Source organism: Pongo pygmaeus, chromosome 10 (assembly GCF_028885625.2).
Source record: "Pongo pygmaeus isolate AG05252 chromosome 10, NHGRI_mPonPyg2-v2.0_pri, whole genome shotgun sequence".
Taxonomy (NCBI): domain Eukaryota; kingdom Metazoa; phylum Chordata; class Mammalia; order Primates; family Hominidae; genus Pongo; species Pongo pygmaeus.
This window is the reverse complement of record NC_072383.2, coordinates 68,380,999-68,408,258: the sequence shown is the minus strand read 5'-3', so window position 1 is coordinate 68,408,258 and position 27,260 is coordinate 68,380,999. Positions and strand designations below refer to the sequence as shown.

Below are 27,260 nucleotides of genomic sequence, written 5' to 3'. Positions count from 1 at the left end.
CATAGAGGTTTACACCTGTAATCCCAGCACTTTGGGAGGCTGAGGCAGGAGGATCACTTGAGCCTAAGAGTTTGAAACCAGCCTGGGCAACATAGGGAGATCCCATCTCTACAAAAAACTAAAAAAAAAAAAAAAAAAAAAAAAAAAATAGCCAGACATCATGGTGCATGCCCGTAGTCCCAGTTACTTAGGAGGCTGAGGGGGAGGATTGCTTGAGCTTGGGAGGTCAAGGCTACAGTGAGCTGAGATCGTACCCCTGCACTCCAGCCTGGGTGACAAAGCAAGATCTTGTCTCAAAGAAAAAAGAAAGAAAAGAAAAAGATTCTAGCTGAGTGCAGTGGCTCATGCCTGTAATACCAGCACTTTGGGAGGCTAAGGTGGGCAGATCACCTCGAGACCAGCCCGGCCAACATGATGAAACCCCATCTCTACGAAAAATACAAAAGAGCCAGGCATGGTGGCTCACGCCTGTAATCCCAGCTACTCAGGAGGCTGAGGCAGAACTGGAACTGCTTGAACCTGGGAGGTAGAAGTTGCAGTGGGCTGAGATCCCACCACTGCACTCCAGACTGGGCAATAAGAGCGAGACTCTGTCTCAAAAAAAAAGAAAAGAAGAGGAGAGGGGAGGGGAGAAGAAAAGAGAAAAAAGAAAAAAGAAAAAGATTCTGGAAACCATTAATAACCTAAAGCTCTTCCAATGTACACCACCCATTTCTTCTCCTACCCATAAAGAGTGGCAACGGAGAAGAGAGGGAGGGTGGGGAGGGGGTTCCTGCAGCTGAGCAGCAGTTTCACAAGGTATCTCTTCCAGCCTAGCTGAGGATGCCTGCTATGAAGGACTCTGCTTAACCTTTCTTTTCCAAGCAATAAGCTTCACTACTGGGGAAGATGCTTTGAAATCACAACTAGCTCAAATTGTAAAATCCCTTTGGAAAAGAATCTGGCAATCAAGGTATCAGGGTCCTTCATACATTCTTATCTTGTGACCCTGTATTTCTCCTACCACACTATATACAAAAAAAAAAAAAAAAAAATTATGCATGAAGCTTTTCGTAGCTAAAAGTTTGACAAGCCTGGGCAGCAAAGTGAGACCCCTTCTCTACAATAAATTTAAAAATTAACCAGGCATGGTGTGCACCTGTAGTCCCAGCTACTTGGGAGGCTGAGGCAGGAGAATCACTTGAGCCCAGGAGTTGAAGGCTGCAGTGAGCTGTAATTGTGCCACTGCACTCCACCTGGGTGATAGAGCAAGACTGTATCTCAAAAAACAAACAGGTTGGGCATAGTGGCTCACACCTCTAATCCCAGCACTTTGGGAGGCCAAGGCAGGTGATCAACTGAGGTCAGGAGCTCAAGACCAGCCTGGCCAACATGGCGAAACCCCATCTCTACTAAAAATACAAAAATTAGCCGGGCGTGGTGATGTGTGCCTGTAGTTCCAGCTACTTGGGAGGCTGAGGCAGGAGAATTGCTTGAACCCGAGAGGCAAAGGTTGCAGTGAGCCAAAATCATGCCACTGCACTCCAGCCTGGGCTACAAAGCAAGACTCCATCTCAAAAAAAAAAAAAAGAAAAAAGAAAAAACAAACAAAAGAATGCTATTTTTGAGGATGTTATAATAGCATGGGTATTTATTATAAAGAAAAGCAGGATGTAAAACAAAAACAATGCATAAGGAAAAAGACGGGAGAAAATATATTATTTTTCCTTCTATTTTTTGTATTTTATAAATGTTCTAGAATAAGCACATAACACTTTTCAAATGGGAAATTCAATAGAAAAAAAACACAAACCTTACAAGGCACAGTTTTGGTCAAGCAATAATTAAATGATGAGAAGGGTCCTCATGCCTCGTCTTACTCTGGGCCATCGTGAAGACCTAAGTTATCACATAGGCAAATTGCAAATGTGAAAGAGGATTGTATTAGTTATGTATTACTGCCTAACAAGTTACTCCAACATTTAGCAGTTTAAATCAGCAATTATTATCTCACTGGTGGCTCTGGCCCAGAGTCTTTCAGGAGGTTGCAGTCAAGACTTAGACTGGGGCTGGAGGACTCGCTTCATAATGGCTTGTTCACATGGCTGTGGGCAGATGCAGCCACACTTCCTTGCCATGTGGACTGGTATCTCTCTATAAATCAGATAATCTTTCTTTGACAAACATTATTTCATACCCTCTTATCTCCATTCTAAATGATCTTCAACAGGTAGTGTCTCCTAACCTTTTACTTGGTTCTCTCTACCACCCAGCCTAGCCAGTATGTTAATGAGTTAGCAACCTGTAAAGCACATAAAGAGCTGCTATTTCAAGGAGTCCTTTGTAAATCAGATAATTCTTTTGTATTATAAATAATTACAAATTACACCCTAATTTATCTGTATAGTAAATTAAGGTTTTTGCATGGGAGATTCCTTAAGAGGCTTCAGTATGAGCAAGTTCTGAGGGATCTTGGAGGTTCCTTTGTCTTGTTTTGACTTAAGAATCTGTTTTTAGAGTAATCTTGAGCACTCCTGAAGGACGCTAACTATGGTATAGAAAAGGATAGCCACCAGGTACCCGAAGGCTAAGATTCAGGTCCGAACTCTTGAACTAACTAGCTGTAACAAGCTGTGTAACCCTGAGTAAGTTACTCTGCCTCTCTGGGCCTATGGCTTCATCCATAAAAACAGAGGTGATGGGCTAGAATCACTAGTCCAAGTCTAATAATCTGTGTTTCTAAATGGAATTACCTGGTCCCAATAGGAATGGTCTCATCTTAAACTAGGTTGAGCTACGTGTTTCTGCTAGTTTTTCACATTAGTAATTTTCATAAACAGAGCAAACAATTATGACACACCCCGTGGCAGTCTCTAATTACAGTGTTCTTCCTTTCAGATCCAGTCTATTCAAGGCATTGAGAATGTACCTGAAGAGCTCCTGGATAAAAATTATTCACTGTGTGATCTGTTTTTAAAAACTTGCTTCATGCCCTACAGAGGTGCCAGCTATTTCTGTTGATACTATGTATAATTTATTAATCTGGAGAATGTTTAAAATTTTATATAATTTAAAGGTAACAGATATTATTGTACATAGTTGTATTTTGTAGTTTCTTCTGTAAATATGTATTTTTCATAATGTTTAATATTAAGCTTTATATAATACTATTTTTCCACACTAAAGTGTTCATGACTTGTTCTACATAAACTAATTCAACCTGTATGACAGGACTACTGGTAAAATGCATATGGAGGTGGTGGCAGAGACAATCCTTCAGGCCATGTTTTCTACCTGTTTTGATATTCACTGGACAGGATAAAGGGCAGGGCTAGAGAGAGCAAATACCTTGGCTAGATTTGCTGCATTGCTGTCCCATGAATCTCGAGAGCCAACAGGCATGTCCTAACTAACTTGCTATTAGGACAAATGTGACAGTCAAAAAGAGGATTAAAATGTGACAGTCAAAAAAAGGATTAGAGGGAGGGAGAAAAAAGAATTAAGCAGTACCAAAGCTGAACTAGATGGTTGTGTCTGAACTAGTTGCTCTCTCTCCTTTCTCCTTCCAGGGATTCAAGCCAAAGTGGTCAGCTCAGGGATCATGTAACTTGCAGTGCAAGCCCAGGATGGTAGGATGCAGGGTTAAGGGTTCTGATAGAGAATGATTCCAAACAGAAGTGATGAATTCCTTTTGTTAATAAATAAGATGCCAGCTGTACCCAGACTGGAAACATAACATGCAAAGCACTATCTATAGTGATTGATTAGAGATCCTTTCATTGCATTCATGGTGTGAAGTATGAACACACACACCCATACTGTAATGTATTTATACACACTAGTTTCTGTCTCATTTTCAGTGGTCTCCATTCCTAGAAAAGTCACATTTATCCATTCCTACTTGATTTCCCATTAAAAGAATATTATGGTGGCAGATTGTGCCCCTGATTAAAAGGCTTAATGCCAACATTTTCATAGAAATGACTATAAACATCATATATAGTAAATTTAAAAACAATAGCAAAAACAAAAACAGTGGTCTTCAGTAAAATTTTCAAAACTTTTTTTAGTAAATCAATGAAGTCAAAATGTCAAGTAGTCACCCAAAGTTGCATTTAATAACAAAAGGCACTACATACTGTACCAAGTTTATCTTCAATATTTGTGCCTTACTTTGACTATAACAAATTCCAGTGAGTCAGAAAGTGAGTATTTCCTTCATCAAGGTCCAGTTCCGAGAGCATTCCTGGGAAAAATTTGAAAGGCGTTTGTATGGAATCTTCATAGATACCTGAGAAGATGAGCTGGAGATGTTTGCCTTTTTCACACTACAAATTTTTCTGTAATAAACTTGGGAATTAGAGGTCAAGTTTGTTGATGGCATAACTCCTTTGCATAAAGAGTGCATTTCTTTTCAAAGTATATATTTATTTTTGTAACCTACCATAAAGTCCATAAGTGAATACAATGAATGTAATTGACATAATAATTGAAAATCATTGACTACACCTAAAATAGTTCTTTATAATTAAATAACTCTATACCCAATCTGGAAATTTTTCCAAGGTTATTTGAAGTTTACAAAAATGTGAAGCATAATCATAAATTTCAAAGATTCACAGTTTCATTGTGCTCAATGCCCTTGTGAAATGACAGTCTTAAGCTCTGATTCTGTATCAAGGAACTAAGTGAATCTTCTGGAAATGAAAAGGAACAACATATGTGTAAGTGCAGTAGATGTACTACCAGCAAGAAAATAGAGGTCAGAGATTTACAACGTGTGGCATCTATTAGAAATCACCTTTCCTACATTGAAAAGAAAAAGCAAGAGAAAAAGCAGAATTTTACACTAATGTTGCTTGATGCAAAGCACATTAATGCTTGGAAGGATACATTCATTTTCGACTTTTCATTCACTCAGAAAACTTTTAGTAAGTATCTGCAACCTGCTAGGCACTGTTCCAGAATCTACACATTTCTACTAACATAAAGAGAATCCTCATAAAGTTAGGACTGTTGTTACTACCTTCAATTGCGCTTGAAAGAGAGCCTCATCAAGGGAATGGGATAACTGAGCCAGTCTAGGACAGTGGTCACCTTCCACAGGCCACACACTGGAAAGTGCTAATGCTACTTCAATAGCAAGCCTCTGGATCTAGAAGAGAGAGCAATTAATTTCACAAACCAGGAGTTAACCCATAAAAAAACCTGTACATCTGTAATAGCAAATAACACTCACGTACTCTGGCAACATCTAGGGTAGTATCAGAATTATGTAAATGGACATGACAGGGAAAAATTGTAGGTTTTTTTAGTCTAATTCAACCCAGGAAATGTTTATTCCTACCCTATACCCAATTTTAAACCTTCTTAGCAACAAATATTTCACTATTCGCTCCTACTCCCGGGAAGACTAAATACATAATTGATTTATTTATTAAATTTAGGAGAAAAAAAAGTTTTCCTTGACATTGAGCTCTATTGGATTTATTTTCATTTAATTGCATCATGTGTTATGTCTTGGTAAACACTCCATTTCCTGTCTTGGTGGGCATCCTGTCTGTGCACCTGTGCAGTACACTTTAATCATCAAGGCTTCGAAGTGCTTTTGAGCTATCAAATCTTAGAAGAGTCCCATCTAGCATCCTAAGAATTATTTTTCCAAGTTTGTTATAATTAACTCCTTTAATCTCATCTCATTAAATCAATTTTGTATTATCATTCTGTTGTTCTCTGGAAAGCAGCCAATTGTTCAGCTCTTGAATCAGAGTTTTCAAAGACTCACCTCTCTTACCTGGGCTTGCACATATTTGTCCTAAGTAATTCTCTATCCCTTAAACCTCTGAGTCCCTCTGTTTTATTACTTGCCCCACTCCTCCTACTTGAATATGTTTGTTTTCCCAGATGAATGTGATTTTTATCTACTGTTCATATTATCTTTTATACCCATGAGTATAATTTCATAGTCCTTTCAGGTTCCACATCATCGAAGAGATGATCATAATTTCACTTTATTTTTGAAATGGAGTCTTGCTCTGTCACCCAGGCTGGAGTGCAGTGGTGCAATCTCAGCTCACTGCAGCCTCCGCCTCCCAGGTTCAAGTGATTCTGCCTTAGCCTCCCAAGTAGCTGGAATTAGAGGTGCCTGCCACCATGTCTGGCTAATTTTTGTGTTTTTAGTAGAGATGGGGTTTCACCATGTTGGCCAGGCTGGTCTTGAACTCATGACCTTAGGTGATCCACCCACCTCAACCTCCCAAAGTGCTGGGATTACAGGAGTAAGCCACCCGCACCTGGCCAATTTCACTTTTAAATACTAAAAGGCACACAGCACACAGACATTTTCGGGGCAGTTTTCTTTGGGGGGGTCTTTGATAAATTTTGTAATCACCTCTCGGAAGAAAGCCCAAAATGACATGTGAAAATAATATTAAACCATTTAGCAGATGTCCAGCAATATCAAAATAGACCTCATAGGCTACCCTTCACATGCTGATTCTCTTGCCTTGGTGTCTAAGGATCAAGTTTCTTATGTTAAACATTTTCCTTACCTTTTGCAATAATATTATTGGCCACGTACTAAATTCTCATTCACTTAGCTTTCTAAGAATTCTTTGAGGTTGGAATCCTGAAATCATAAAGCTACCAGCTAAAGCACAACAGCAGTGGTAGTATCTGAGCCCAAACTCTGAGACGCTCTAGAGTTTTAGTTTACAAACATGAGCCAGACCAAACCTGACCTGGTGAAAATCAACAGGTAATAAACTGCTTGTATATGATAGCAGTTCAAGGGCTTTCTGGGTTCCATTTCATTGAGGAAATGAAAATATTATAACTGATTAGCCAAGACAGAGTGGCAATAAGGAATGACTGATCCTCCTCCAAGTTGCAGTGAGCAAGCCCTCAAGCCTACCTCATTCCTGAAGAGTTGAAGGAGAAAATGCCGTGCTAATTTTCTGCCCTGTTATTTTTAACCTGAAATTTAGAATTACATCAGGTATTCAAAGAATGTTCCCTATCAAAAGAAAAATCTGTAAACAATGACTGCAAAAAGCAAGTGAAATGATGCAAAGCGAAAATATTTGCAAAAGAGAATCTAACCAGACATCATCATGAAGATAAAATGGCATCTCTTCTGTGTGGCCTGGGTGTGCTTGGACAATCTTGTCATACGTTTCTATTAGGACATGTTGCCCTTTTGAGGATTCACTCTATGTTGGCCAGATGGTTTAACTGATTAAACAATTGAATCAATTTATTTTGCTTTCTGAATTGACCAGATATTTAACTAAATGTACTGGGTTTGGCATTTTAGACACACTGCCTTAGATTCTTATAGTACATGATGACTTTGAAAATGTTTGGCCATTTTAGTTAAAATGCAGGGTAACATTTGATGCAGCCATGATAACAGGAAAAATCTGTTCTGTTCTAAAAATGTTTCTAGCAATAGAAGTATTTCTGGCTAAGAGAATACTCTTGACTTGTAGGGAGGCTCCCTCGGAATAAATGTATGCAACACAAATAAGGCATTTTATTCTTTAAAAGATTGTCTATATAAGATACACTTATTAAATAAAGAAATTGTTGGTGAATGCTCTGAAAATAGAGGCTTATGTAATGGAAATAAGAGATTAACAGGTTTACCAAAGATTATTTTTATAACCTCTATGCCAATTCACATGATCTTATATAAGACACCAAAATAAGTTATTCAAAACTGTGAATAATGTCAGACAAATGCAATGTGTCCCTTCTAGAACAGTCACAAAAAGAATTGGTTATAGCTGTTTTAATAAATAATATCCTCACCCCAAGAACAAGCTTTCAGTTACACTGAGATGTTCTAATAGCTGTGTGCATAGATAAGCACCTCCATCAAGAAAGGAACACATGAAATTGTGGCTTTAAGAGTTTGTGGCAGAGTTGGACAGCATTCCATCTGCAGGTTAGTAGGAAAGCCTGTACCAGCCTTTGTGGAATGTTCTAGTCTGCCACATTGACAAGAGGGTGCACCAGTGCTCTACTGGAAGAGTATTTCTGGTTTTCTATGCAGGACTACTGGGCTTATAAATTCTTCAAGAACAAGGACCAAGTCTTTAATCTCATCTCAACTCCTACCCTTGTGGAAATTAGTGCACGGCTCATAGACATTCTACACACACTTCTTGAAATTGCTCCTGGCCTGATATTTTGGATGTTAGGTAGTCAGTGTCCAATAATACTGTTGTCCATGTGGGTTAATCTAGCCGTTCCTTCATTTGTGTGAAGCATAAATAATGTAAGTAAATACAGCAACTGAACTTTTTATGTTCTATAATAGAGCACTTTTATGTTTTTAATATCATTTATTATTTCTCTGAAATCCAGTTAAGATGGCAGATGATTCTATTTTTTCATATTATAGCATCTACCCACAATATTTCTAACTAACTGTATTTGAACAAAGAACTTCCTTAGTCTTTCAATTTAAATTATGTATTTGCTTAATATATTTTTATATTTGTAACTGTGGTAAAAAAAAAATCTGTATAGCATCTTGCATACATTCTCACTAGTACAGGAATAAAACTGCAGTTTGTTGAAGGAGAGTGCTCTGTCTTCTATTCACCTGCTCCTCATTTATCAATTTTTGTCATCTGTCTGTTCAGGAGAAAGGCCAAAAGTGACTGCTTTAAAATGAGAAAAATCTTCCAGGACATTATCATGAAGAACATAGTTGTCTTAACCTTTAGTCCTGTAAGTACCGAGTTGGTTACCTACAGTATTCTGCACATATAATAGACTCTCCAGCTGACCATCTCCAACTAAATTCCTGTTTTCAGTTCTTTACTTCATTAATAACCAAAATGTCATCTGTTACCAACAGTGTTGGTGTACTCTCAGAGGTACTGTCCTAGCTAGATCGCCACTGAGCCCTTCAGAGACACTTCACATATTTGCGGACAGTGTGACATTTGGTAAAGAGACGCCATGCCTATTTCCAGAGTTATGAGTTTGCCCTTTTGCCTTTTTCATATTTTAGTGGAAAGATCACTGTCCTTCACAACTCCAATATTTCATTTTTCTATAACTTGTTCACAGAAACCTTTATTTTTAAAAAAAATGTACAGTAGCAGATTTACAAATAAAATCATTAAATCAAAGCAATCCTTCCTTTTAAAACAGTTTCTGGACTCAAAGAAGTAGGTTAACAAAATAAATTGATCTATGAAGCTAGATTTTTTTTTCCAAAGTAGCCATTTGACAGAATTTATTCTTAAAGAGAGTATTGCAATTTGAACTAATTACTTGGTAATTTTGCTGATATATCTTCCATAATCATAAAATACTAGAGCTTGAAGGGCCAACTTGGGACCAAGAATGTAGGAAACCAAGACACAAGTTTAAAAGCAATACAGCAAATAAAATAAAAATATAAAAATAAAAATAATACAGCAAAATAAGACAATGCTGAAATCAAACCTGGTTTTCCTATTACTCAGGGGGAGGACCTGTTCATATGTAAATACAGACAAATAAAAATGCTGCTCATTGCCAGCACAGTGGCTCACACTTGTAATCCCAGTGCTTTGGGAGGCTGAAGTATGAGGATCACTCAAGGCCAGGAGTTTAAGAAAGCTGCTCAGAAGCCAATGTACACAATAACTATTTCCAACACTAAGGAAGAACTGTCAGTGGAACCTTTAATGTTTTGCATGGTTAATCCTCTTTCATTGGTATCTCATATGTCTGGAAACATCCATGTATTAAACAAATCTCAGGCTGTATTTAAGAGTCAAACCTGAACAAAAGTCATCACAATCTTAAATCTGAAATAATATTACATATAAAAGGAAAAGGCAGGATTTTTCTAACACAACATTATTATAAAATATTATTGAAATTAATTGTATCAAATCTTCTAGAATCCAGAAGAGTTTCTACAGCTAGATTTTCAGAGAACTGGCAAGACTTTTGATGCTGCTGATGAAAGGAGCATTCATAATAGAAGAGTAAAAATTAACTGGTAGAATCCAATAAGAGAAAACCATGCAGGGATGGTTCTTTATAGAAGTTAACCAACATTTACCTACTCACCAAAGGAGGTAACAAACCCCAAAGGCCGTGCTCACTAAAATATCTCCCAATCCAGTATTTTCCAAGGAAAAGTTTACTATTATAATAGAGAACTGTTGATATGAATGAAGCTTGCTTTTTTTCTAGGATTTGTTGTGACAATAACTTCTCCTTTGACCAAAACTTTAGTTAGGTTCCTCAGTGTCCTCTGCCTAACTAGGCCCATCCTTGGGCTTCCCTCTCTGTCCTTGTAGACTCCAGTTTAAAGTCAGGTTAGTGAAAATCCCCCAACCTAGGTACCTGACCACCCTTGATATCTTATCACCCTGGCCTGCCTTCAGCAGGAATTCCCTTTACCCCTGATGTTTCCTCCTCTTAGTGAGTTTTCATTCACTGACCTCCCACCCTGCTCCTGCTTTAAATAGTAAAGTTTAACTTTCCTTTTTAATTTAATCCCCACTTGTCCTTGCTGAAGTTGAAGATGAGTCCAATTTCTCTCCCCTACTGCAAAACCCCACTGCAGACATCCTTATACTTACTACTATGGCCACTCTTAAATAAAGCCTGCCTTGCTGTCTTTAACAAGTGTCATGAATAATTTTTCTTCAACAATTTTAATGATGCAACAACCTTTGTGTAAATTATCTTAATATAAAAGTACTTTCCTTTTTGGCCCCTGGAAGAAACTTGGCATCTATTTACATCTTAAGAAAGAATTGGCAATGAAATATGTTTCCTACCTCTATTATCCTGCTGCAAACCATTGGTGTCCAAGAAGTTTCTGTATCTTAGGGCTTGCCAAAGAGTTACAGTAAACAACAACACAAAAAAAATCACAGAAGCTGACAATACAACCATAGAAACAAAGTGCAATAAGACTGGAGAAGTTCAGAAGCCAGGGAGTATTTCTAAGTCTACGCTTTAATCAGATAATACTATTTGTAAGACATATAAACATTTTAAGACTTTTTTTTTCCTAAAGAACTTTGCAATGACCACTAACTTAGTCGACACCCAAGTTGACGTTTCTCCCTGACTCAGAACAGACAGCAGGGGAGGAAACAACTGTCTACCTGCAAAGAATAACACATCAGCAATAAAGAAAGATGAGCCAGGACAGAGGGGAAACAAAACGAATGGTCCTACCTTGTTCAGGCTTTAGTGGAGGACTATGAGGAGAAGACAACTGGGGAGTAAAATTAAAGGTGAGAGTCAGGTCTGAAAGAACTATTAGGAGTCTTAGACCTCTTGTAATAGCAGAGGATTTTCAAATTCAACCCAAGAGAAAGACATTCCAAGACCTGTTTAAGGGGACCAGAAGTTCAACCTCTAGGATGGTCATTAAAAGCTGTAATGACCTGTAATTTAAAGCAAGGGTCCCCAACCCCGAGGCCACAGATAGGTACTGGTCTGTGGCCTGTTAGGAATCCAGGTTGCACAGCAGGAGGTGAGCAATGGGTGAGAGAGCATTACCGCCTGAGCTCCACCTCCTGTCAGATAAGCAGTGGCATTAGATTCTCAAAGGACTGTGAACCCTGTTATGAACTGCATATGTGAGGGATCTAGGCTGAGCACTCCTTATGAGAACCTAGCACCTGATGATCTGAGGTGGAACAGTTTCATCCCGAAACCATCCCCCTCCTTCCACCACCCCCCAAGTCCATGGAAAAATTTTCTTCCACAAAACTGGTCCCTGGTGCCAAAAAGGTTGGGGACCACTGATTTAGACAGAGCTTTTTACTTTTAAATGGCACCCAAGGTACTTGGCGAAATAATCTGTACAGCAAAATCCTGTGACACGAGATTACCTGGATAACAAACCTGAACCAAAAATAAGTTTAAAAATAATAATAAGGCCGGGCACGGTGGCTCACACCTGTAATCCCAGAACTTTGGGAGGATGAGGTGGGTGGATCATGAGGTCAGGAGATTAAGACCATCCTGACCAACATGGTGAAACCCCATCTCTACTAAAAATACAAAAATCAGCTGGGCATGGTGGTGGGTGCCTGTAGTCCCAGCTACTCGGGAGGCTGAGGCAGGAGAACCACTTGAAACCAGGAGTCGGAGGTTGCAGTGAGCCAAGATCGTGGCACTGCACTCCAGCCTGGGCAACAGAGCAGGACTCTGTCTAAAATAAATAGCAATAATAATAATAAAAAATAAAAGGCATCTGAGGCTATTTTTGAGTGCCTTCAACTTCCATACAATACAGATTAATATCCTCACTTTACAAATACAGAGGTAGACGCACAGAAAAGACTGGATAGTGGCCCAAAATTTAGCAGAATAGGAACAATGGCTAATGCACATCATGCACTAATTGTGTGCCAAATGTTCTATATGTCTCATCGAATTCATCTCTTTATACAACTCTTGTTATTATATCTATTTGGAGAGAAAGAAATTGAAGCTTAAAAAGACAAGGTAGGCCAGGTGCGGTGGCTCACGCCTGTAATCCCAGCACTTTGGGAGGCTGAGGCAGGTGGATCACTAGGTCAGGAGATCGAGACCATCCTGGCGAACATGGTGAAACCCTGTCTCTACTAAAAATACAAAAAAGTAGCTGGACGTGGTGGCATGCGCCTGTAATCCCAGCTACTTGGGAGGCTGAGGTAGGAGAATCACTTGAATCTGGGAGGCAGAGGTTGCAGTGAGACGAGATCCCGCCACTGCACTCCAGCCTGGGCAACAGAGTGAGACTCCATCTCAAAAAAAAAAAAGACAAGGTAATTTTCCCAAGGCCATCCAGTATTAAAGCTCAGCTTCCAATATGAATCCTTCTGATTTCAAAATGTGACCTCTTAACCTCTATTCCCATGTAGCTCAAAGTTTGGTTCCCAGACCAGCAGCATCAGCATCACCTGGGATGTTGTTAGAAATGCATATTCTTAGACAGCACTCTCCAGTCCTACTGAATATGAAAATCTGGGGATGGGGCCCAGCAATCTGTGTTTTATTAACAAGACCTCCAAGGTGATTCTGATACATGGTATTCAGTATTGAGTTTGGGCAACCTCCCTGCTTTGTAGATTCTCATCTGTCAAATTTAACTCTTTGAACATGCCCTGTTTGACAAAAAGGAATAGTAACATGTAATATTTTTGAGCCCTAGCACATAATAAGCACTTAATAATCATTAGCAACTAGTATTACTACATGTCAGGTTTTATTCTGAACTGCTTTACCTGCATTATCTCATTTAATTCTTTTAAAACTAAATAAGGTGGAGATTATCATTCCCATTGTAGGAGTGAAAAGAGCTTCTTCTTTGTCCTCTGAAGATGTGCTGAAAATCAACTGACAAAAGGCAAATTAATAGGAGAAAAGGCATACAAATTATTAACATGCTTGAGGGAAAAATTGCAGTGATTGCTCAATAACCTAGTATGGTATAGAAGCTTATATATCCTTTTTCATAGAAAAGAAGATAGGGAATGTAGACAATACTTTTGAGGCACAATAAACCATTAGGGAGAATGAATGGACCTGGGAAGTTGAAGTAGTCATTACAGGGGCAGAGCTGCACAGAAACAAAGATTGTCTTTTTTTTTTTTTTTTTTTTGAAACAGAGCCTCGCTCTGTCACTCAGGCTGGAGCGCAGTGGTGCAATCTTGGCTCACTGCAACCTCCACCTCCCGGGTTCAAGCAATTCTCCTGCCTCAGCCTCCTGAGTAGCTGAGATTACAGGCATGCACCACCATTGGCAATTTTTGTATTTTTAGTAGAGACAGGGTTTCACAATGTTGGCCAGGTTGGTCTCAAACTCCTGATCTCAGGTGATCTGCTCACCTGGGCCTCCGAAAATGCTAGGATTACAGGCTTGAGCCATTGCGCCAGACAAAAGATTGTCTTATTATGCACATGAAGTCCCTCAGTTAATCTCTTGGAGCAGCACTCTGTCTAGGCATGGTGATGACTCCTAGTCTCTTTTCTCCAGTGGTTGATCTCTGGAGAGATCCTTAGGGAGGGGGATTAAGACCACAGAATTTCTTTTAGAAAGCTTTCTTGATCAGATAAGGAAATTCCAAAGAGTCCCTCCCCGAGCTTGGGGTTGTAGGGGAAGGGGAGAAACACGGTTAAACCTTGATTCTGAAGCAGCTTCTAAGAACTCTCAGCACCAGCCTTTGAGGTATCATTCTCTGAGCCAACATAATTCTCCATAAATGAAGAAACAGAGGCATACAGAAAGTAAGTAATTTTGCCCTAGGACATGTCAACCTAAAGAAAAAACAGATGAAATTAACATAAGGAGAGAGTTTATTTGGGCCAAGTTTGAAGACTGAAACCCAGAAGCATGGACTCAAGTTGCCCTAAATATATGTCCCAACTTTACAGCAGTTACAAGTGGGCTTTTAAAAGAAAAAAGAACAGGCATGCAGAAGACACAGCCAAGGAAAAAGAAAAAAAGAAAGAAAAAAGAAATAAGAAGAGGCACTTCCTTGGTTGTTTACCAAGAAATGACAATAACATAAACTACTGATTTGCTATACATCGTTCTTTGTATCAAAAATCCCAGGAACATGAAGATAATGGGTGAGGCAGCTAGTCAGAAAACCACAGGTAAGAAAAGAAAGAATAATATGCCTTTGAGCAATCGCATTTAGGCATGGAATGGGTGCATGACTGAAGTCTCATACTCATGTCTCCCTGGGCCTGACACATTTTGCAAAGTTCACATAGTTCAGACTTATCTGAGCTATTTTTTATTCTCACTTGCCCCTTTTGATTAAAATTTTTCTCTTCCAAAAGCATTGAAGATTAACATTTTAGATATAAGTCTGACAAACTTTACTAGGAAAGTTCATTTCCAGGTAATCTCATTCCACAGAGACAGAAAAAGGAGAGACACTATGGCTTACCATCTTCATGAGGTCTCAAGGTCAAACTGATTGGCAACTCCAAGGAACACAGCAATGTTCTTTTTTCTTTTTTATTTTTTAGACGAAGTTTCACTCTGTCACCCAGGCTAGAGTGCAGTGGCGCAATCTTGGCTCACTGCAAGCTCCCCCTCCCGGGTTCACGCCATTCTCCTGCCTCAGCCTCCTGAGTAGCTGGGACTACAGGCACCAGCCACCACGCCCAGCTAATTTTTTGTATTTTTTTAGTAGAGACGGGGTTTCACCATGTTAGCCAGGATGGTCTCGATCTCCTGACCTCGTGATCCGCCCACCTCGGCCTCCCAAAGTGCTGAGACTACAGGCGTGAGCCACCGCGCCCGGCACAGCAATGTTCTTAACCAGGCCATCTGCTTACAAAGGAGCTGCAGCACGTTGCATCAGTTCTAAGGATCTTGCTATCATGATTAGTTTTTTTGTTGTTGACTTTAAACATCTAGAAATACAAAGCATGATCAATTTCAGAATCAAAAGTATGATGCAAATAGGACAATTATTAACAAAACAACTGAAATGCAGATCCAAAAAGGGTTCCTATTACTGAAGGTAACCAAAAATATATTTCATTTATTTCCTGTCCTGACATGAAGAGCAAGGTATTGAAAACCTTTGGTAATGAAGATGTCCACTCAAGTGGGGCTGCTGGATATGGTTCATTCCAGTGTGGTAGGAAGGAGTTCTTTTATTTTATGGATTTTTCCAATAAATAAAATCTCCAGATTGGAGACCATATTTGATGTTGTTATCACCTAATTGGATTCCTGCCAACTGCGCAGAAGCAGCCAAAACACTAAGCCAGCAAGTGTTGCGGCAGAGAAAGAATTTAATTATTATAAGGCAACTGAGTGAGAAAGACACTCAAGGAGATGCTTCTCAAATCCACCTCCCCAAGAATTCAAAAGCTAGGATTTTTAAGGATGGTTTGGCAGGCAGGGAGTGCTAGGGAATGTGTGCTACTGAGTAGTTGGAGATGAAATCATAGAGTATCAAAACTATCTTCACGCACTGAGTCAGTTCTTGGGTTGAGGTCATGGGTCACTTGTCTGGTTGGTGTCAGCTGGTCCATTTGGATGCAAAGTCTGAAAAAATATCTCAGAGACCAGTCTTAGGTTTCATAATAGGGCTTGTGAATGCAGTTACTATAGAAAAGCAATCTAGGGAACAGTGGCAGGTTACTGTTTAACTAAGCCTAGAGCTTAGCAGAAAGGTTTGCAGGAAGTGAGATCCCCAGTGGTCAAAGCTTCTTGACCCCTTCACCAGTTCAACTTCTGGAAGCCATCAAGGAGACCTAAATGACCTAAAGATAATTGTTCTTTAAGAGAAAAACAAGTTCATTAATCTTGTGGGCAGCATGCCTGGTGGGGCAGGAATAGGAAGATAATTAATTACTAGTAACTATAATTTATTAAAATGACTATATACAAGGAATTAGACATAGAGGGAGAAAAGGTCAAAGAAAGGAAGATAAGTATAACAAACATCTAATGATTTACCTATGTCTCTGTCTTAACAAAATCCAGGCCAATACCATAATTCTAATCTTGCACCTTTTATTAATTTTATGATGGCAGTTTCAATGTCTTCATCTCCTTGGAACTTTTTGTCAAAAGAATCCATAATTAATTTAGAATTTTTAGAGAGACACTTATAAGGCCTTGGCAATAATGAAGAATACCATAGGAGAGCTGGTTCATAGACTCCTTCAGCTAGGTGCAAGGGGCATCTGTTACCATTTCAAAGGGAGAAAGCTGTTGTTTTCCAAACGGGGTAGAATGTAAGTTAAGCAAATAAAAGAGCTGTAGGCCCAATAGTCTAAATGTTTCTGTAAGCCTTACCGATTGTTGTTTTTATTATTCTGTTTCCTCCTTCCACCAGTCTAGAAGACTGAGGGTAGTACGCACAATGGAAATGCTAATTCATCCAATCTCAATCAGCTTTGGCCACACAAGATAAGATATCTGTAAGCCTTTTACAATCTCCTACAATTTTTCCCATTCTCTTTCTTTCACCAACTTTCTATATTCATCCAGTTTTATCTATTATTTTTTAAAATCTCTTCAACTTAACCTTTAAAAACTTCAGGACAAAATTACTTTTCCTTTAACAAAAACCAGTCTCTCATGCCTTCTTTATAACATTCTTTATCAAAAATGGATCCTACTTTTCCTTATACACTCTGTATACAGAACTGTTTCTCTTCTATCTAGTAGTTTAACTACAATTTTAACTCTTAATAGCCTTAATTTCTAGTGAAGAACCTAGACATAATTTTCAACTGTTTTATATCAGCATTTGTAGATAAAAATCACTTCATAATTTTTAGAAAGATGTTTCTTTGATTATTTATTAACAGATCTAAATATATTTAGCTTTCCTACACTATATAAAAATAAGATGCTGAAGTATATAAACAAACCTATATTTAACAATTAATATTCTAGTATTTTAACTTACCTAGAAATGACTCAGACATTTTATGATTATTTGTTACTTAATTTAACACGACTGTAAGATTAGGTTACTGAAAATATTTTTGAAACAATAAAAAGTTCATTTATTCCATTTACATTTATCTAACGTATTCATTTTTAACAATTATGCTTGAACTGTCTATTAAACAAAGGTAGCCATCATCTCAAGTTATTTCTTTCTTAATAATTTTGACAACTTGCAAATGTTAGGCAGTAACCACTTAAGCAAAAACCCTAAAGTTAAATACGTGGGTATTTTGTTGATCAGAAGACAAAGCTATTTTCATTAACAATATTAAACTACGCTTATTTGCCAAAGATATACCCAAGTCATGTGAACTAAAAGGCATTTGAGTTACTTTCTATTTTCCTGATAAAATATTTGATGTAAGTGGTTAGTTGTTGTTATTCTTCTTCTTTTTCTTCGCCTTCCTCCTCCTCCTCCTTTTTTTTTTTTTCTGAGACAGAGTCTCACTCTGTCACCCAGGGGCATTATCTCAATGAACTGCAAGCTCTGCCTCCAGGGTTCACACCATTCTCCTGCCTCAGCCTCCTGAGTAGCTGGGACTACAGGTGCTCACCGCCACGCCCGGCTAATTTTTTGCGTTTTTAGTAGAGATGGGTTTCACCGTGTTAGCCAGGATGGTCTCGATCTCCTGACCTCGTGATCTGCCTGCCTCAGCCTCCCAAAGTGCTGGGATTACAGGCGTGAGCCATCGCGCCCAGCCCTTCTTCTTTTTGAAACAGGGTCTCACTCTGTCACCAAGGCTGGAGTGCAGTGGAGCAAACATAGCTTACTGCAGCCTTGACCTCCCTAGCTCAAGTGATCCTCCCACCTCAGTTTCCCATGTAGCTGGGACCGCAGGCATGCACTATCATGCCAGGCTAATTTTTTTATTTTTTGTAGAGATGGGGTCCCACCTTGTTGCCCAGGCAAGTCCTGAACTCCTGATCTCAAGCAACTTTCCCACATTGGCCTTCTAAAGTTCTGGGATTACAGGCATGAGTCACTGTGCCCAGCCAACAGTACTACTTTTTCTTTATGCAATTAATTAGAGCTTTTTAAATATATATTTTGGCAGTTAAATATCACATACATATAAGATACATAAACACATAAACATACAGACATACAGATAGAAGCAGATCATTTGCTTTTTTTTTTTTTTTTTTTTTTGGGTGATAGTCTTGCTCTATCACCCAAGCTGGAGTGCAGTGGTACAGTCTCGGCTCACTGCAACTTCCACCTCCAGGCTCCTGGTTGAAGCAATTCTCATGCCTCAGCCTCTTGAGTAGCTGGGATTACAGGTATGCATTACCATGCCCAGCTAATTTTTTTATTTTTAGTAGAGACGGGGTTTCGCCATATTGGGCAGTCTGGTCTCGACCTCCTGGCCTCAAGTGATCTGCCCACCTCAGCCTCCCAAAGTGCTGGGATTACAGGTGTAAGCCACTGTCCCTGACCCATATAGCTTTTATAAGATTCTTCATTGCCAGTTTTCATATAGTTTCTCTCTTGTCTTTAGACTATCAATCTCTTGGTTACCTGTTCCATTGCCCTAAATAATTGTTAGCTAGGCAACTGTAAATTTGTACCTCCAAGGATGCGACTCTTAAGTGACAGGCAGAAAATTTACATCTCAAAGGCACAGAACTTAGATCTAAATATCATTTTTGCCAAGATAAAGAAGGGCATAGGTAAAAGCTCAGTTAAGACAAGATTGCCAGGAAAAGTATCTCAAACAAAAGTAAGGTTTCTTATGTAAACTTCAAGTCACTGTCTTTCTCATTAAAAACCACTAAATGGGGGGTTGGAGCCAAGATGGCTGACTAGAAGCAGCAGCAATTGGAGGCTCTCATTGAAAAGAGCCATAATAACGAATGAATCCTGCACCAGCAACCAAGGTATCCAGGTTCTCTCATCAGAACTCACTAAGTGGCTGGCGTGATCCATGGAGAGAAAGGGAGAGCGGTGTGGTGCTGCAGCCCACCTGAGGGCCACACGGGGCAGGGGAGCCCCCACCCACCAACCAAGGGAGGCAGTGAGTGAGCGTGCTACCCAGCCAAGGAAACTGTGCTTTTTCCACAGAACTGTGCAACCTGTGGTCAGAAAATCCCATTCACGAACCCACACCACCAAGGCCTAGGGTCCAAACCCCAGAGCTGCACAGATACTCAACAGCCTCTCAGAATCTGCTTAAGCCTGCTGAGTTCCCAGGGGGAGAGGCAACCAGTACCACAGCTGCAGCTGCCTGCTGTCTAAGCCATTTGAGCTCCTTGCGTGAGGGTCAGCAGCCAGCGCTAACTGCCTAAAACGCTAAGCTGCATGGGCAGGGGAAGGATGGCAGCCATCTCTATAGCTCCAGGCCATGCTTTTCCACTGCCAGAGCCAGGGAGACCAGACGGCTTGGTCCCAAGGTTTCCCCCATAGCCCAAAACACCAGCTGTGTCAGACTGTGGCCAGAGCCCCTCTTTAGGCCTGACCCTGACCCATCCTTCCTCACTGGGTAAGGCCTCCCTGCAGGGAAGCCTGCAGGGAGGGAGTTCCTGTAGGAACTCCAACAATTCCATCCAGAGACTCAAGGACAGAACCCTGATCTCTATGGGCCTGAGCCCCTAGAAGGAGGGGTGGCCACACCTCTGCAGACCAGGAGACTTAGCCTTTCCTCCTGGAAGTTCTGAGGAATCCAGGCAGCCAGATGAGTGGGTTTCCCCGCAGCAAAGCACACCTCCTCTACCAAGGGATGAAGTGCTTCATTAAATGAGTCCTGTTTCCCATGCCAACCAACTGGGTGAGACCTTCCAACAGGGGTTGTCAGACACCCTATACAGGAGTGATCCTACTGGCATCAGGTTAGCTCCCCTTGAGGTCAGAGATCCCAGAAGAAGGAGCAGGTACCCACCTTTGCTGTTCTCCAGCCTCCTTGAGTGACATCTCCAGGCACAGGGGCAAAGCAGATGAATAGGGCCTGAAGTGAACCCCCAGCAAATAGAGCAGCCCTACAAAAGAGGGACCTGACTGTTGAAAGAAAAACAAACAGAAAGTAACAACAGCATCAAAAACAAACAAAGTCCCCAAAAAAAACACCATCCAAAGGTCAGCAACCTCAAATATCAAAACTAGACAAACTCATGAAGACGAGAAAGAATCTACTAAAAAGACTAAACCAGGAAGAAGTCGAATCCTTCAATAGACCAATAACAAGTTTTGAAATTGAGACAATAATTAACAGCCTACCAACCAAAAATGAAAAAATAGATGGATTCACAGCCAAATTCTACTAGAGGTACAAAGAGGAGCTGATACTATTCCTTTAGAAACTGTTCCAAACAATAGAGAAGGAGGGACTCCTCCCTAACTCATTTTATGAAGCTAGGATCATCCTGATACCAAAACCTGGCAGAGACACAACAAAAAAAGAAAACTTCAGGCCAATGTTCCTTAAGAAAATAGATGTGAAAAGCCTCAATAAAATAATGGCAAACCAAATCCAGCAGCACATCAAAAAACTTATCCACAACAATCAAGTTGGCTTCATCCCTGGGATTCAAGCCTAGTTCAACATATGCAAATCAATGAACATAATCTATCATACAAACAGAACCAAAGAAAAAAATGACATGATTATTTCAATAGATACAGAAGAGACCTTTGATAAAATTCAACATCCCTTCATGTTAAAAACTCTCAATAAACCAAGTATTGATGGAACATATCTCAAAATAATAAGAGTTATTTATGAAAAACACACAGCCAATATCATATTGAATGGGGAAAAGCTGCAAGCAATGGCTTTGAAAACTGGTACAATACAAGGATGCCCTCTCTCACCACTCATATTCAACATAGTATTGGAAGTTCTGGCCAGGGCAATCAGGCAAGAGAAATAAATAAAGCGTATTCAAATAGGAAAAGAGGAAGTCAAATTGTCTCTGTTTGCAGACAACATGATTCTATATTTAGAAAACCCCATCATCTTGGCTCAAAAACTCCTTAAGCTGTTAACTTCAGCAAAGTCTCAGGATACAAAATCAATATGCAAAATTCACAAGCATTTCTTTACACCAACAACAAAAGAGCTATGAGCCAAATCATAAAGGAACTCCCACTCACAACTGCAACAAAGAGAAGGAAATATATAGGAATACAACTAACAAGGAATGTGAAGGACCTCTTCAAGGAAAACTACAAACCACTGCTCAAGGAAATAAGGAGGATACAAACAAATGGAAAAACATTCCATGCTCATGGATAGGAAGAATCGATATCGTGAAAATGGTCATACTGCCCAAAATAATTTATAGATTCAATGCTATTCCCATCAAGCTACCATTGACATTCTTCACAGATTTAGAAAAAACTACTTTAAATTTCATATGGAACCAAAAAGACCCCATATAGCCAAGAAAATCTTAAGCAAAAAGAACAAAGCTGGAGGCATCATGCTACCTGACCTCAAAATATACTATAAGGCTATGGTGACCAAAACAGCATGGTACTGGTGCCAAAACTGACATATAGACCAATGGAACAGAATAGAGACCTTAGAAATAACACCACACATCTACACAACCATCTGGTCTTTGACAAACCTAACAAAAACAAGCAAAGAGGAAAGGATCTTCTATTCAATAAATGGTGCTGGGAAAACTGGCTGGCCATATGCAGAAAAATAAAACCAGACCCCTCCTTACACCTTATACAAAAATTAACTCAAGATGGATTACAGACTTACATGTAAAACCCAAAACCATAAAAACCCTAGAAGAAAACCTAGGCAGTAACACTCAGGACATAGGCAGGGCAAAGACTTCAAGATGAAAACGCCAAAAGCAATTGTAACAAAAGCCAAAATTGAGAAATTGGATCTAATTAACCTAAAGAGCTTCTGCACAGCAAAAGAAACTAGCATCAGAGTGAACAGGCAACCTACAGAATGGGAGAACATTTTTGCAATCTACCCATCTGACAAAGGTCTAATATCCAGAATTTACAAGGAACATAAATTTACAAGAAAAAAACAACCCCATCGAAAAGTGGAGAAAGGATACGAACAGACACTTCTCAAAAGAAGACATTTATGTGGCCAATGAACATATAAAAAAAAAAAAGCTCCTCATCACTAATCATTAGAGAAATGCAAATCAAAACCACCATGAGATACTATCTCACACTAGTCTGAATGGTGATTATTAAAAAGTCAGGAGTCCAGGCGCAGTGGCTCACGCCTGTAATCCCAGCACTTTGGGAGGCCGAGGCAGGTGGATCACAAGGTCAGGATATCAAGACCATCCTGGCTAACACGGTGAAACCCCGTCTCTACTGAAAATACAAAAAATTAGCTGGGTGCGGTGGCGGGCGCATTTAGTCCCAGCTACTCTGGAGGCTGAGGCAGGAGAATGGCATGAAGCCAGGAGGCGGGGCTTGCAGTGAGCCGAGATCACGCCACTGCACTCCAGCCTGGGTGAAAGAGCGAGACTCTGTCTCACAAAAAAAAAAAAAAAAAAAAAAGTCAGGAAATAATAGATGCTGGTGAGGCTGTGGATAAATTGGAACATTTTACACTGCTGATGGAAATATAAATCAGCTCAACCATCGTGGAAGACAATATGGCAATTCCTCAGGGATCTAGGATCAGAAATACCAATTGACCCAGCAACCCCATTACTGAGTATATACCCAAAGGAATATAAATCATTCTACTATAAAGACATATGCACACATATGTTTATTGCAGCACCGTTCACAATAGCAAAGACTTGGAACCAAACCAAATGCCCATCAATGATAGACTGGATAAAGAAAATGTGGTACATATACATCATGAATAGTATGCAGCCATAAAAAGGAATGAGATCCTGTCCTTTGCAGGGACATCAATGAATATGGAAGCCATCATCCTTAGCAAACTAACACAGGAACAGAAAACCAAACACAGCATGTTCTCACTCATAGATGGGAGTTGAATAATGAGAACACATGGACACAGGGAGGAGAACAACACACACCAGGTCCTGTTGGGGGATGGGGGGCAAGGGAAGGGGACTTAGAGGATGGGTCAATAGGTGCAGCAAACCACCATGGCACAAGTAGCTATGTAACAAACCTGCATGTTCTGCACATATATCCCAAACTTAAAGTAAAACAAAGCACTAAATGTTTCAAGGGGTTTAGGTTCAGAAAAGAAGATACCTTTACAAATAAATATTTCTTTTATCGATGGAAATTTATTTCAAAGAGTCTCAAACTAGCCAGCTAAATTTCATAAAGTTGTATTAAAAACAAGAAAATGTAGTATTTTTTTCTCTTTATAATTTCAACTTTTATTTTAGATTCAGGGGGTACATTTGCAGGTTTGTTACATGAGTGTATTGCTTGATGTTCAGGTTTGGGGTACAAACGATCCAGTCTCTCAGGTAGTGAGTATAGTACCCAAAGTTAGTTTTTCAACCCTTGACTCCCCTCTCTCCCTCCCCCATCTAATAATCCCCAGTGTCTGGTTTGTTGTTGTTGATGTTGTTGTTTGATACAGAGTCTACAGAACGTGATTTTGTTCTGTTTTATGGCTGCCTAGTGTTCCATGGTGTATATGTACATTTCCACATCAATCCACTGTTGATGGGCACCTAGATCAATTCCACATCTTTGCTATTGAGAACTATGCTGTGATAAACATAAGAGTGTATGTGTCTCTTTGGTGAAACTGTCAGAGGTGTTGTAACCAGAGCAACTCCATCTTAAATAGTAGCTGGGTAAAATGAGGCTGAAACCTACTGACCTACATTTCCAGACAATTATGCATTCTAAGTCACAGAATGAGATAGGAGGTCAGCACAAGATACAGGTCATAAAGACTTTGCTGATAAACAAGCTGCAGTAAAGAAGCTGGCCATAACCCACCAAAACCAAGATGGTGACAAAAATGACCTCTTGTGGTCCTCACTGCTGCAGTCCCACCAGCACCACCATGACAGGTTATAAATGACATAACAATGTCAGGAAGTTACCCTACATGGTCTAAAAAGGGGAGGCATGAACAATCCACCCCTTGTTTAGCATATAATCAAGAAACATAAATATGGGCAACTAGCAGCCCTCAGGGCTGCACTGCCTAATGGAGTAGCCATACTTAGTAATTGCTCTCCTCTACTTTCTTAATAAACATGCTTTCAGTGTGGTGGCTCATGCCTGTAATCCCAGCACTTTGGAAGGCCGAGGCAGGTGGATCGCCTGAGGTCAGGAGTTTGAGACCAGCCTGGCCAACATGGTGGAACCCCGTCTCTACTAAAAATACAAAAATTAGGCCAGGCGTGGTGGCTCATGCCTGTAATCCCAACACTTTGGGAGGCCAAGGTGGCTGAATCACAAGGTCAGGAGCTCGAGACCAGCCTGGCCAACATTGTGAAACCCCATCTCTACTAAAAAAATACAAAAATTAGCTGGGCATGGTGGTACATGCCTGTAGTCCCAGCTACTTAGGAGACTGAGGCAGGAGAACTGCTTGAACCCAGGAGGTGGAGGTTGCAGTGAGCCAAGATCGTGCCACTGCACTCCAGCTTGGGTGACAGAGTGAGACTTCATCTCAAAAACAAAATACAAAAATACAAAAATTAGCCAGTCATGGTGGCAGGTACCTGTAATCCCAGCTACTTGAGAGGCTGAGGCAGGAAAATCGCTTGAACCCTGGAGGTGGAGGTTGCAGTGAGCAGAGATTGTGACACTGCACTCCAGAACGGGTGATGGAGTAAGACTCTGTCTCATAAATAAAATAAAATAAAATAAACATGTTTTCACTATACTTGATGGACTCACCCTGAATTCTTTCTTGTATGAGATCCAAGAAACCTCTCTTGGAATCTGGACTGGGACCCTTTTGTGGTAACATCTTTCTGGCAACCATGGAAAGGATTAGAATGAGGAAACCCTTGACCCAAAGGCTAACTTTGGGTAAGTGATAGGGTCCAGTAACATCTTCGTGGTGAACCCTGAAGGGACCATACTGAGGAGACCCCCTACCCAAAGGAAAATCGTCTGCATGCAACACCAATTGGCTGACTCTGGGTAAGTGGGGTGCATTTAACCAGATAAAGGATGGGATTGGGTTAGAGGCCCAACATAGAGGAGTTAAGAGTCTCTCCTAAGACTGTGCGGGTTAAAGACTCCTCTCAATAAAAGGCAAGGATGCTTGACCAAACATGGGTTTGAGGCACAACTTAGGAAGGTTAGAGTCCCTCCTAAGATTTAGGGGATTAGAGGCCCCTCCAGGTAAAGTCCATGTTGCCTAAGAACGAGTTTGGCACTATGGGATATTAACTATTCTGTTTGAGATAATCTGCCTTGCACTCTTTGCTGACAGCTATGGGTGACAGAATTAGGCACATATAGGACCATGGGACACAGGAAGCTTTTTCCTTCCCAAAAAAAGGAAATTTGACAGCTGATAAGACTGCTGGAAAATATCCCTCTCTGACCAACAAGCAGCTGCCTGAACTTTTGAGCAATGGGTGAGTCTTTCTCTGGCTTCCCTGAGCTCTTCACCTTCCCTATCTTACATCAGGCAAATGCTTCTCTCTCTCTCTGTCTCTATCTCATCTTTCTCTAGCCTCCCTGAGCTCTTCACCTTCCTCATGTTACATCAGGCAATGCTTTCCTCTCTTTCTCTCTCTCTCTCTGTGCAAACCAGTTGAATGAATGGTTAAAAAAAAATCACTGTTTATCTCCTCTGTAAAGTTTTGATTAATGGAAAAAAGGATTTGTGAGGCTGGTCTTAAGCTGTAGTGAATCTGGTGTGCTTTGTGGGTCTTTCTGTTTTGTTCTGTCATAAAGAGGGGTACCTTAGGACAGAATGCGGGCCTAGGACCTCATAAGTCTGCTGTTAAAGATGGCCCAGCAAATTGGTCAGTTATAAACTTTGCTGAAGGACCCTGGAAAAAAAAAAAATTGGATGAGGTTTCTCTCTTGTCTTGTTTGTCCTTGGGAGCTTGACCTTATAACCATGTGGCCGTACTTTCTCTTTTCACATTGGTAGCCTGGGTTCAGAGTTCAATCCCTAGCTTAGGGGATGAGCATATCTGACTGATATTTGGGTGACCTTTACCATCTTTTGAGTCTCTTCTTTTCCGTAAACTGTCTTGAATTTCCTTTCTCAGAGCATGTGTGAGGTTATTTTTGTTGCAGTTCAAAAACCAGAAATATCAACTGTTTGGCCTAGCTAAAATGGGGTAATAAAAAATTTAAAAGGATTTTTTTTAGAGTGCTATGATTAAAAGTCAGTTTAACTAAAAGTTGATATCCAAGCTCTAATAGCTTGGGACTCCTTAGGAAAAACAGAGATGGAACCATAGACCCTGTTTCCGGGAAAAATACCTGTTTTCCTCATGGAGCCCAAGGAATTAAAAGTGGATAGATTCCTCTTAAAATCTAAGCCTATGTTCTGTTTTGCATTACATTATCTGATGTTTTTGACTTTTGAGGGTATCAGAAATTACTTCACATAATAAGAGAAATGTGGTGTGTAATAACTAGGTAGGCAACATACTTTGGAGAAGGGCTAATTCAATCTTTTTGGGATCAAGGATCTGATATAAAAATGGAGTCCTTAATTTCTGGAGGTCTGTTTTGCCTTCCAGCTGTGTCTGCTTATTAGGCCTTAGAAACTGCATGCTTTAAAGAGAACTTAAAAACCGGTGAATGACATTGCTGGCAAAATAATTGAGTAGGAACAGCTCCAGTCTGCAGCTCCCAGCAAGATCGATGCAGAAGGTGATGATTTCTGCATTTCCAACTGAGGTACCCAGTTCATCTTATTGAGGCTGGTTGGACAGCGGGTGCAGCCCATGGAGGGCGAGCCAA

At 40.1% G+C, this 27,260-nt stretch overlaps 1 protein-coding gene across 2 annotated transcripts in view; it reads left to right on the top strand.

Moving 5' to 3' along the window:
- PTPRB (protein tyrosine phosphatase receptor type B) overlaps positions 1-4,348 on the top strand; it is a 117,306-nt gene extending 112,958 nt beyond the window's left edge. For both annotated transcript variants that reach the window (XM_054445024.2, XM_054445025.2), the window contains one exon: positions 2,878-4,348. In XM_054445024.2, coding sequence (XP_054300999.1) covers positions 2,878-2,900 — 23 coding nt within the window. In that variant the 3' untranslated portion in view covers positions 2,901-4,348. The remainder of the gene's footprint in view (positions 1-2,877) is intronic.
- Positions 4,349-27,260: the final 22,912 nt, after the last annotated feature.